The sequence below is a fragment of the Equus caballus genome, chromosome X (assembly GCF_041296265.1).
Source record: "Equus caballus isolate H_3958 breed thoroughbred chromosome X, TB-T2T, whole genome shotgun sequence".
Classification (NCBI taxonomy): Eukaryota; Metazoa; Chordata; class Mammalia; order Perissodactyla; family Equidae; genus Equus; species Equus caballus.
Window position 1 is genome coordinate 11921141 of NC_091715.1, and position 12330 is coordinate 11933470.

At 42.4% G+C, this 12330-nt stretch overlaps 1 protein-coding gene across 1 annotated transcript in view; it reads left to right on the forward strand.

Moving 5' to 3' along the window:
* Positions 1-12098, forward strand: part of ZRSR2 (zinc finger CCCH-type, RNA binding motif and serine/arginine rich 2) — a 31421-nt gene extending 19323 nt beyond the window's left edge. The window contains exons 8-11 of the mRNA XM_001490045.6: positions 4548-4761; positions 8590-8645; positions 9403-9512; positions 11599-12098. Of these exons, the coding sequence (XP_001490095.2) occupies positions 4548-4761; positions 8590-8645; positions 9403-9512; positions 11599-12080 (862 nt within the window). The 3' untranslated portion in view covers positions 12081-12098. The remainder of the gene's footprint in view (positions 1-4547; positions 4762-8589; positions 8646-9402; positions 9513-11598) is intronic.
* Positions 12099-12330: the final 232 nt, after the last annotated feature.

A 12330-nucleotide genomic window follows, 5' to 3' on the forward strand; every position in this document is an offset into this window, starting at 1 on the left:
TGCAATTTCTTATGCTGGGTTTCTTAGATTTTTCCTTATTTATGTTTTGTGTCTCTGTTCTGTTTTTTAGTTTAGTGGCTACCCTGAAGTTTGTATTCAGAATCTTGTGTATAATATAGTCCATTTTCTGGTGGTCTCTTACTTACTTGGCCTAGACTGATTTAGTCCCTTTCCTCTTGCCCTCCTAAATTATTATTTTCATCTCTTATGCCAACTCGTGTTGTGAGTTTGTGGTTAGAGTGATAAGATCATCTTTGCTTTGGTGGTTTCCTTCCCTTTATCCTAATGCTATAGTTGAATATTTGCTATCCTATTCTGATCCTATTTATCTGTCTCCCTACTCTGTGATTTGTGACCCCTTTCTCCCTTTTTTTCTTTTTTCAGGTATGAGAGCCTTCTTGAGGATTTCTTGTAGTGGAGGTGTTTTGGATACAAAGTCCCTTAGCTTTTGTTTGTCTGGAAAAGATTTAATTTCTCCCTCATATCTGAAGGATATTTTTGCTGGAGAGAGTATTCTTGGCTGTACATTTTTATCCTTTAAAGTTTTGAATATGTCATTCCATTTTCTGCTGGCTTGTAAGGTTTCTGTAGAGAAATCTGCTGAAAGTCTGATAGGAGTTCCTTTGTGGATTAGTTTCTTCTGCCTTGCTGCCCTGAGTATTCTTTCTTTGTCATTCATTTTTGCCATTTTTACTACTATATGCCTTGCAGTAGGTCTTTTTACATTGACAAATCTAGGAGATCTGAAAGCTTCCTCCGCACACATTTCTCCCTCAATCCCTAGATTGGGAACTTTTCTTCAATTATTTCTTTGAGGACTCCTTCTGTTCCATTTTCCTTTTCCACACCCTCAGGAATTCCGATGATTCTTAAATTGATTCTCCTCATTGAATCCACTATTTCTCTGAGATTTTCCTCATTCTTTTTAATTCTTAGTTCTCTTTCTTCCTCTATCTGGAGCCATTCAGCCTGTCTATCTTCGATTATGCTAATTTGCTCCTCTATGGTGTCTATACGTGCATTCAGGGAATCTGTATTCTGTTTTATCTGATCCATTGTATTTTTCACCTCTAGTATTTCTGATTGATTCTTCTTTATAGTTTCAATCACTTTTGTGAAGTAACTCTAGAACTCGTTGACTTGTTTCTCTATATTTCCGTTTACCTCATTAAGGTTTTGATGATAGCTACTCTGAACTCATTTTCACTTAGTTTACCTATTTCCACATCCTCAGGACTTAATTCTGTATTTTTATTGTTTTCCTTCAGGTCTGGAGCTTTTATAAATTGCTGGATGGTAGAGGAGCGGTTTTTGTGCATGATGGTAGTATTCGGTTGCAGTTATAGCCTGTCACTACTAGATGGGGGTCAAGAGCCGTGCGTTCTGAGCCATCCACCTTCAGCCGCAATGGCGGTGTGCACTGTGGGTTGGGGGAGGAGGGGCACTTTCTCTCACGCACTGACCTGGATTCCGATCAGCTCTCGCTCTCTGGTTTCCTGGGGCCCTGGCTTGATGGGGTCCCCGCAGCAAAATCTTTCCCCCATTAGCGAGTTTCCGCTGCACGGGCAGTGGGAGTCCTGGACGATCCCCAGACATGCAGCCCCTCCCCCACTCCTTCCCTCACCCACAGCAGCGATCCCAGTCTCCAGGGGAGGGAGCGAAGTTCTCTCTTACCCTGTTCCAGCTCCTCCGAGGGGGGCTTCAGCTTCTGCCCTCCGTCGTCGTTTGGCTGCTGTGGGTCTCTAACGATCTCTGTATTAGTTGAAATTCAGTTGTTCTGTTTTGATTATAGTTTGGAGGGGAGAGAGTCCCGGGTCAGCTCACTCCACCATTTCACTGACATCACCTCCTCTCAGAACCATTTCTGAGAGGTACCACATGTTCCTGTCAGGTAGTGTGGCAACTTTGGCGCTGAGCAGGAAGCGCTAAACATCAGCGGCAACACCTGCACTCGGCGAAGAATCACCCCCAACACTCTGGGATCTTCACAGTCAACTCTTCTGGAGAGTTCCCAGGGGTTCTCTTTTTTTTATATTTTTATTTTATTGAGGTCATAATGGTTTATAACATTGTGAAATTTTAGTTGTACATTATTATTTGTCAGTCACCATATAAATGTGCCCCTTTGACAAATGGATAAAGAAGATGTATGTATACACAATGGAATACTACTCGGCCATAAGAAATGCTGAAATCCGGCCATTTCTGACAACATGGATGGACCTTGAGGGTATTATGCTAAGCAAAATAAGTCAGAGGGAGAAAGTCAAATACTGTATGATCTCACTCATAAGTAGAAGATAAAAACAACAACAATCACATAGAGACAGAGATTGGAGTGGTGGTTACCAGAGGGGAAGGGGAAAGGAAGGAGGGTGAAAGGGGTAATTAGGCACATGTGTGTGGTGATGGATTGTAATTAGTCTTTGGGTGGTGAACATGATGTAATCTACACAGAAATCAAAATATAATGATGTACACCTGAAATGTATATAATGTTCTAAACCAATGTTATCACAATAAAAAATAAAGTTCGTTTTTTTTTTCTTTGAGGAAGATTAGCCCTGAGCTAACTGCTGCCAATCCTCCTCTTTTTGCTGAGGAAGACTGGCCCTGAGCTAACATCCGTGCCCATCTTCCTCTACTTTATATGTGGGATGCCTACCACAGCATGGCCTGCCAAGTGGTGCCGTGTTCCCACCTGGGATCCAAACTGGTGAATCCTGGGCCGCTGAAGCCAAACGTGCACACTTAACCACTGTGCTACCGGGCTGGCCCCAAAAATAAAGTTTTTTAAAGCAAAAAAAATAATAAATGTGCCCCTTTACCCCTTATGCCCAGCCCACAACCCCCTTCCCCTCTGGTAACCACTAATCTGTTCTCTTTGTCCATGTGTTAGTTTATCCTCCACATACGAGTGAAATCATGTGGTGTTTGTCTTTCTCTGTCTGGCTTATTTCCCTTAACATAGTACCCTCAAGGTCCATCCACCTTGTTGCAAATGAGACAATTTTATCTTTCTTATGGCTGAGTAGTATTCCATTTAATATATACCACATCTTCTTTATCTAATCATCGGTCAATGGAGACTTGGGTTGCTTCCACGTCTTGGCTATTGTGATTAATACTGCAATCAGAGCCATTGTTTTTTCTAACACTTGCCATGTTCTTCAACTTTTTTCCTAAGTTTTGGGGATTTTTTTCCTAAAAAAATTTGTTTTAACCAATTTTTTAACTGGAAACCTAATCAGGAAAATTTTGATGATTTGGAACCTTCAACTACATTTTTTCCCATCATTTTATTTTGGAGAAGGAAGTAAATAAGAGTAAACTCATACAAAAGATTTTTAAAAAATTACTTAGGTATTGGGGCCGCCCCCGTGGCCAAGTGGTTAAGTGTGCGTGCTCCGCTGCAGGCGGCCCAGTGTTTCGTTGGTTCGAATCCTGGGCACGGACATGGCACTGCTTATCAAACCACGCTGAAGCAGCGTCCCACATGCCACAACTAGAAGGACCCACAACGAAGAATATACAACTATGTACTGGGGGGCTTTGGGGAGAAAAAGGAAAAAAATAAAATCTTTAAAAAAAAAATTACTTAGGTACAATCTGGTCCTATGAAAAGGAAATTGTTCTTCATAATGGTTAGCCTCCTTTATTAAATAAAAATTTAATCATATCACATACAGCTATGTGCCCCATAACAATGTTTTGGTCAACGACAGACCACATATACGACAGTGGTCCCATAAGATTAGTACCATACAGCCTAGGCGTGTGGTAGGCGATGCCATCTAGGTTTGTGTAAGCATGCTCTATGATATTCGCACAACATCCAGATCACCTAACAACACATTTCTCAGAACATGTCCCTGTTGTTAAGCGATGCACGGCTGTAATGAACAGGCAGTAGTGTGTAGGTTAACTGGGCTCACTTGGCTCCTCTCTGGCCAGCCATGTGACTTGGGTAAGTGGGCTTCTCTAAGCCTCAGTTTCCTTCTTTGCAAAGTGGGGAAAATACTAGCCCCGACTGTCCTACCAGGTTGCAAGGATCAGAGGAAAAAATATAAAAATGCCATGAAAACCAAGAAATGCGTTCCTTTAGCTCAAAACTCTTAGATTACCCTACTGTCTTAAGCATTGGGTTAGTTGAAGATTGTATAGAACCTGGATCATATTGTTCTCGCCTTCCTCCTGAGTCCCACATATGGTATCTGCCTGTCACCACAATCTGTCATGCCACTGGACCTTCTTCCCTGTGCTTCCAATGTATAAAGCTTCTTGAACTTCATTAAAAGGCAGTTGAATGGCATATGAACTTGGAAATAATTCCCAACTTTACATTTTAATGAGAGCCAATATATTGGTCAGTCTTAGAACAGTTTTCTTAAGTGTTAAAATTTGATGTCTGAATGGGGTTTATTATCTTACAATTAAATCGAAACAGCCAAGTTACCTGAGTCTTTACCTCAAAGTTTAAAGCAAGCTTTTTATGTGTAATTTCTACCTATTGGACTTCCGAATTTAGGTTTTTCTGTCATATGCAGGTGTTCACGTAAACACAATTTCCCGGCATCAAGTCCCACCCTTCTTATTAGAAGCATGTTTACAACATTTGGAATGGAGCAGTGCAGAAGGGACGACTATGACCCTGACGCAAGCCTGGAGTACAGTGAAGAGGAAACCTACCAGCAGTTCCTGGACTTCTATGACGATGTGCTCCCCGAGTTCAAGAACGTGGGGAAAGTGATCCAGTTCAAGGTGGGCATGCGCAATGCATATGAAGGAGGGTATCGGTTCACTTCCCACTGAAGTACCTGATGGGGTGAGAGGGATAGGGCACAGGCTCTCTGCCTGGGTGGGGACATGGGTGATGGGACAGTACCTGGCAGCCAGGCACTCAGTAAATGTTACTTCCTTCTCTCTCCCTTTCCAGCCCCCTCCGTGCTGATGCGGTAGAAGTAGTTCATGAAATCATAAACATGTACTAGCATGAGTTCCTGGGTGCCAGGGTCTACATTGGAAAGGATCTTTCATCTATTCAGTACCTTTATGGTCCAGCTCTTCCAGGCGATGAATTCTCTGCATAAGGTCCTCAGCAGATAGCAGTCCCAGCATTCACTTAGAGGCTGCATATCATGGAGAATGTGCTCCCTCTCTTCCTTTGTAGCTGGTCTCATTTAAAGCTGCAGTGTACACAGTGTGACACCACTGCACTTACTCCACTTACCGAGTTTGTTGTTGCATTGTGTTGATGGTACCTGCTTACAACTTCCACCCAAGGTGCATGTTCTTTCTGCTGGAGCTACCCAAGAACATAAATCTGGCTTCGTTTTTTTCACCTTGTTTTTATTCATTGGATACTTTCAATACTGAACATAGTGTTCTCAAAGTCATCGTTTGATGCAGCATTGTTGTTAGTGCCCTGGAGTGGATTCTGACTCATAGCGACCCCGTGCACAGCAGAGCAGAACCCTGCCTGGTTTCTTTGCGCCATCCTCTCACCTTCCAGCGCTCTATCAGACAATGCCCTGCTGCTATTCACAGGTTTTTCATGGCCAGTTTTTCCAGAAGTGGTTGGCCAGGTCCTACTTCCTAGTCTGTCTTAGTCTGGAAGCTCTGCTGAAACTTGTCCCCCATGGTTGACCCTGCTGGTATTTGAAATACTGATGGCATAGCTTTCAGCATCACAGCAACATGCAGCCACCACAGGATGACAACCGACAGACGGGTGGTGTGGTTCCCTGACCAGGAAATGAACCCCAATTGTAGCAGTGAGCACACCGAATCTTATCTACTAGACCACCAGGTGATGCAGCATATGGGGTGCAAAAGAGGCATTCAGATTACACAGAATTATTTCAAAGCATTCCTTCAGGCAAGAGTAAAGTCAGACGTAATAGCCACTGCTCCCGGACCTAGTAGTTGGACTCCTAACATAGTGAAGCCTCTTACTTTGTGATTTGATCAGATCCGAACCTGAATGATTTTGTTGTTAGGGTGGGGAAGATGTCCCATAATTTGGAAAAAGATTGGAATAAAGCTGAGGTTTGTTTCTGCTAGTTGGAAATGACAGCGGAAATTTGGAACAGCCCAGGAACAGAGCCACTGCTAACCAGCAGCACTCGTGAAATTCAAGGGTATATTTCTTTCTGCTGATTCCAAGATTTTTAAAATTCTTTTAAAATTTCTCTTTCCCCTTTACCTTTTGTTTCTGTTGCGTGCACCTTCCTGGCTTTGCACTACTTCTCAGCACAACCAATAAACACTGAGGTGGAAGTGCCTGGCCACACACAACACAGTCCCACATTAGAAGTTCGAAGAACTGGGGCTGCCGGCCCTGTGGCCAAGTGGTTAAGTTCGCATGCTCTGCTTCGGTGGCCTGGGGTTTCACTGGTTCGGATCCTGGGCTCGGACATGGCACCACTCATCAGGCCATGCTGAGGTGGTGTCCCACATAACACAACCAGAGGGACCTACAACTAGAATATACAACTCTGTCCTTGGTGGGGCTTTGGGGAGAAGAAGAAAAAAAAAAAAGATTGGCAACAGATGTTAGCTCAGGTGCCAATAATCTTAAAAAAAAATAATAAAAAAAGTTAGAAGCAGCGCCACTGAGGAGCCAGCGTGGTTTGCCTAGCTCCGCACACTCGAACACGTCACGTTCCCTCTTCGTGCCTTTGCCTCATCCCGAGAGTCGGGATTGGACTGCATCAGTGGCTTCTCTCGCGGGGCACCCACATTATACTGCTTCCGTGAAGTTAGTGGTGGAGCTGCTTTCAGAACTTTAGAGCCGTTAGTGGGAATCACAGTGTTACTGCATCAGGCTGCACCCGCTACCACGGTGTATGTTTTCTTTTCTTTAGAATTCTGTCAGCCAAGCTCATGCTAATCACATTGGCAGTTATAAATGGAAAGCTGTTTAGTAAATTTTTAGTAGGAAAATTTCCAAAACATCAAATTCATCATGGAAAATTCATAACGGGTCCCTGGGAACCACTGTCTTAAGTGATCTCTAAGGTCCCTGGTGCAGCTGACATGGCCTCCGGGGGCCGGTTAGTCTTCCTTCTAAGGATGGTGTTGCAAACTGTCGGTCACTGCAGATCCCACCTTTTTTGGGATGTTCTAATAAAAATATTCTGGAACAGATTTGTAAAATTATATTCATTTTGAAAATTAAAAGCTAAACATTAGTATGAATGTTTGAGGACCTTTTTATACCATTACATAAAACCAAATCAGATTTGTCACTTTTGAAAGCAAATGAAGAAATGTTCAACCGAACTAACTAGTAAATAGGAAGAGTGCATATTAAAATGATATTATTCACACCTTTCAGGTAAGAAATTATAAATTCTATTAATACCCAGAGTGGGTGAAGATAGGTGTAAATTAGTAAAACCACTTCAGAGAGCAGTTTGTCAGTATCTGGTGAAGTTGAAGGTACACGCAGCCTACGGATCAGCGCGCTCCTTCTGGTTATGCACACTTGAGAGATCCGCCCGCCTGCGCAGACGCGGCCAGGAGTGCTCTGCAGCACAGTTTGTGGATGAGAAATTGTAAGCAGTTGGATATGTAGTATTAGAGGAGTGGATAAATAAATTTGATAATTTGACATATCCAGTATACGGTAGTTAAAATGAGTCATTAAAGGGGCCAGCCTGGTGGCATGGGGTTAAGTTTGTGTGCTCTGCTTCTTGCGGCCCAGGGTTTGCAGGTTTGGATCCTGGGCGCAGACCTACACACCGCACATACAAAATAGAGGAGGATTGGCACAGATGTTAGCTCAGGGCACATCTTCCTCACCAAAAAAAAGAGTCATTAAATTTACATGATTACATCTTGAAACAAGAATGTGGAATAAATACGATTTATATAAAATTTTAAAATGTACAAAGCAATACTATACATTGTTTATATATATTTTTCTTTGCATATGTATACCTAAATATGTGTATACTCATATATATATATAATAGACATACATTTATATGTATGTCTATACATAATCTATGTATATATTTCATGGCATGCATATGATATATGTGTATATGCCTGTCTGTGTGTATACGATGGCTATGGATAGTTGTATCTCTGTAGATAGGTGTATGTGTGTGCGTGTGTGTGGATGTTGTGTTTGGAGTGTGAAGGAGACGCCCAGCCTCAGAAGAGTGCTCATCTATGTGGTGGAGGAGGGAGAGGAACTGGATGGAAGGGCTTCAACTGGGTCTTTAACATTTTACGTGTTTAAACATTCTCAGTCAAACATGGAAAATATTAGTGTTGAATCTGAGTGGTGTATATGTGGGCTGATTTCTATTCTCTGTATTTTCATGCATGTGTGAGACATTTCATATCTATGAAAAAAACCCCTGGATCCCCAGGGATCAGATAATTGGGGCCTGCAGCGCCTGCTGCGTGCTGAAATATGCCTCAGATAGACGGGAGAGTGGGGTGGTGTCTCGATTCTGGAATCTTCGATTGATGACTACCTTTGGTAATGTTGGCCTGGGCAGAGTGCATTTGGTGACTGGAGGGCTTCTCTTCCTTAGTTTTGTTTTAATGATAGACTTCTTCATTGCTCCTTAGGTCAGCTGCAACTTGGAACCTCATCTGAGGGGCAATGTGTATGTTCAATATCAATCGTAAGTATTCTGAACATAAACATCTGTATGTTTTGTCACTGTATAGTGTTATAATTGTGTTGACCTCTGGGGTTTTCCCACTAAATATATAGCTTTCATATGCATGGTATTTTAAAAATGTAAATTTTAAGACCTGATATAGAAATATGGAAGAGATTTGAAAATAGTACATTTGTATTTCATTCTTTGTATACTTCCATAGTTTTGAATCTTTTGCAATGTTATATTTTTACTGATATAATTTTAATAATTAAAATACAAACTGAAAAGGGATAACAGAAAAGAGAATAGAAAAGTATAAATCAAAAGAGCGAGAACTTGAAGCCCCAAGTAATGTCAGCGTGCATTTGGTCCACTAAGAAAGCAGTTAATGTATTATTTCTGCTCATCTTGCTGTTTGCTCGGGCTGCGCCATGGCTAATGGGTTCAAGTCACCATTGTAAGAACAGTCGCTTAGCTGAGAAAGAACAGGCTCTGACACTGGGAAACACTTCTGCGTTTTTAATGGTCCGGTCTTTTGGTTTAAGCAGCTTTGACTCAAGCCAACTTGCATGCATCAGCACCTCTCAGAGGGTTAGTGAAACGGGCTCCTGAATAAGCTGTGAGCCTCAGGAGCTTGAACGCTCTAGTGAGGATGCCTAGGGAGGACAGAGGCAGTGGGCTTGGTCCTACAGTGAACTGATAAAGGGTCAAGGAACACCAGGACTGATCTGCATATTAGAAAGGTAAAGTGCATCCTTTAATTTGTGGTTTAAAGGGAAGAAGAATGCCAGACAGCCCTCTCTCTGTTTAACGGACGGTGGTATGCAGGACGCCAGCTTCAGTGCGAATTCTGCCCAGTGACCCAATGGAAAATGGCAATTTGTGGTAAAATACAGCATGATGACTTTTTTCCCATTTCGGAGGTGTTTTCTATTCATTGGTTCCCCTCACTGGAGCTGTTTTTCCCCCACTTTTATCCCTACTGAATCTTTCATCTCTGCCATCTAAAACATTGCATATAACATTTCCTGCCCTAACTTGAAAGATGTGCTTTGGGGCGGTCGAGACTGACTTTAGCTGGAGGATCTGGTGAGGGCGCATTCAGTTGGCCTGACTCATCGGACAGTGGCCGAATCAGGAAATGAGTCAGTCCTCTGAGTAGCCAGCAGTTCTGAAGGGCTCATTCTCTTCTGATTTCTATCAGATGGGCTTAGCTGAAGTGTTTATTGTGCAAGTACCTGGAAGCAAAGAGACAGAGCTCCCCCCACCCCTCAGGGGGCACTTCTCTTCCCCTTTGCTTTGCACGCTCCTGCTTGAAACCTCCTATTTAAAAATCTATAATTTATAAAGTCTGAATCTTTGGCAACCTGGTCTTAATGGATGCTGTCACTTAAAAACCATTTATTGAAGAGGAAAAAAAAGGATTTTAGAATTCCTTGCTTTACGCCTTAAGTTTAAAGGCTTGGGAGCTGAAAGAGATGGATCCGTTTTCTCCATAAAGGCAGTCACTTTTGTCGGCTCCTGGAGTCCTGTGATTTCAGGGAGGTGCTTCTTGAGTGTGACTTTGACTGCCCCAAAGCAGGAGACTATTTCACTTGTTTTTTTAAATAATAGCTTTGTTATTTTCCCTAGTAACTAATGATGTTGAGCAGTTTTTCGTGTCCTTATTATTGGCCATTTGTGTATCGTCTTTGGAGAGATGTCTATTCCTATACTTTGCCTGTTTTTAATTAGGTTATATGTTTTTGTATTCGGTTATAAGAGTTCTTGATTTATTCTACAGACAAGTCCCATATTACAGACATGATTTGCAAATATTTTCTTCCATTCTGTGGGTTGTGTTTTCACTTTGATGGTGTCCTTTGAAGCAGAGAAGTTTTTAATTTTGATGAAGTCCAATTTACTTTTTTCTTTTTTTGCTTATGCTTTTGGTGTCATATCTAAGAATCCATTGCCTAGCTCAGTGTCATGAAGATTTATTTGTATGTTTTCTTCAAAGAGTTTTACAGTTTATGTCTTACATTTTGGACTCTGATCCATTTTGACTTACTTTTTGTATATAGTGTGTAGTATGGAGGTAATTTCACTTTTAACTATTTCACATAGTTGGGGAATTTACTGCTTAAAAAAAAAACTTGAAAACTAGAAAAGGATCTCTAAGTTCAACTAGATTTCACTGTTGACAAGAATCTTCCATATTAAAAGGACTTGGTAAATTTAAAGCATTAGGCCAATGTTTATCATCTTAAAGTGTAAAGAAAGTACAGAATCCTTCACTTATTTTTTATTTTTTTTGAGGAAGATTAGTCCTGAGCTAACGTCTGTGGCCAATCCTCTTCTTTTTTGCTGAGGAAGACTGCCCTGAGCTAACATCCGTGCCCATCTTCCTCTACTTTATATGTAGGACACCTGCCAAAGCATGGCCTGCCAAGTGGTGCCATGTCTGCACCCGGGACCCGAACCGGCAAAACCCGGGCCGCCGAAGCGGAACGTGTGCACTTAACCTCTGTGCCACTGGGCTGACCCCCATCCTTCACTTATAATAGGCTCTCTCCTTTGGCTAGGGATCTGTCCTGCCAACACTGTGCCCTCAAAGCACACTGCCACAGGGACTCCGAGGGTTGGTTCTTCAGTGTTAATTAGGGCTCTACGTTGTCCACCAGTGGGATGGAATCCCTAGAAAAAATAACATGGCCACCATTTTGTTTGGTTGCACTCCATACCATAATCGAGTAGGGGAACGGGAGAGTCTCGTTAATTCAAGCTTCTGTTTTGTTACTCTCCACTGTGCCATTTGTTAGAGCATTGAATGTTTTTGAAATTCTGGAAACCAAAACTATGACATCAGTTTATGTAAATTAAGTAATACGCAAGAGAAAATAGTTCTATCGCATTTGAACATCAGAGATATACCTTCTGAAAAGGATAAAGTGCCGGCAGTAAACGCTGTGTCCTCACTCTGCCATTGCAGGTTTATTTGAAATACAACAATGTCCAAGAGGAAAACACTGCAACTTTCTCCATGTGTTCAGAAATCCCAACAATGAGTTTTGGGAAGCCAATAGAGACATCTACCTGTCTCCAGATCGGACTGGCTCCTCCTTTGGTAAGAACTTGGAGAGGAGAGAGAGGATGGGCCACCATGACAAATACTACGGCAGGCCACGGAGGAGAAGAAGCCCCAGTCCAGCCCACTCCTACAAAAGAAATGGGCAAGCCGAGAGGAAAAGGAGAAGTAGTCACAGGGGGAAGAAATCGCACAAACACACATCCAAAAGTCGGGAAAGGCACAGTTCACGAAGTAGAGGAAGAAAAAGGGACCGCAGCCGGGGCCGGGGCAGCCGCAGCCAGAGCCGCCGGAGCCGGAGTCAGAGCTCCTCGAGGTCCAGGAGTCGGGGTGGGAGAAGGTCAGGCAGCAGAGACAGAACCATTCACAGTCCCAAATCCAAATAAAGCTATTTTGTTCTTAAATGATCGTATATCGTATTTGTTATGGCTGCTACTTACTTGGATAGAGGGCTCTGAGCTCACATGGGTTAGCAAGGCTGGCAGAACCCTTTGTAGCCTGCCTGGAACCCTATTTAAAAATCCTTTATTCTCTGATCATCAACATGTATAAACAACAGGAAAATTACTTGTAATCCTAACCCTAAAAGATAACCAGTTAACACTGGGGCATCACTTTAGTCTTTTTTTCTCTTCT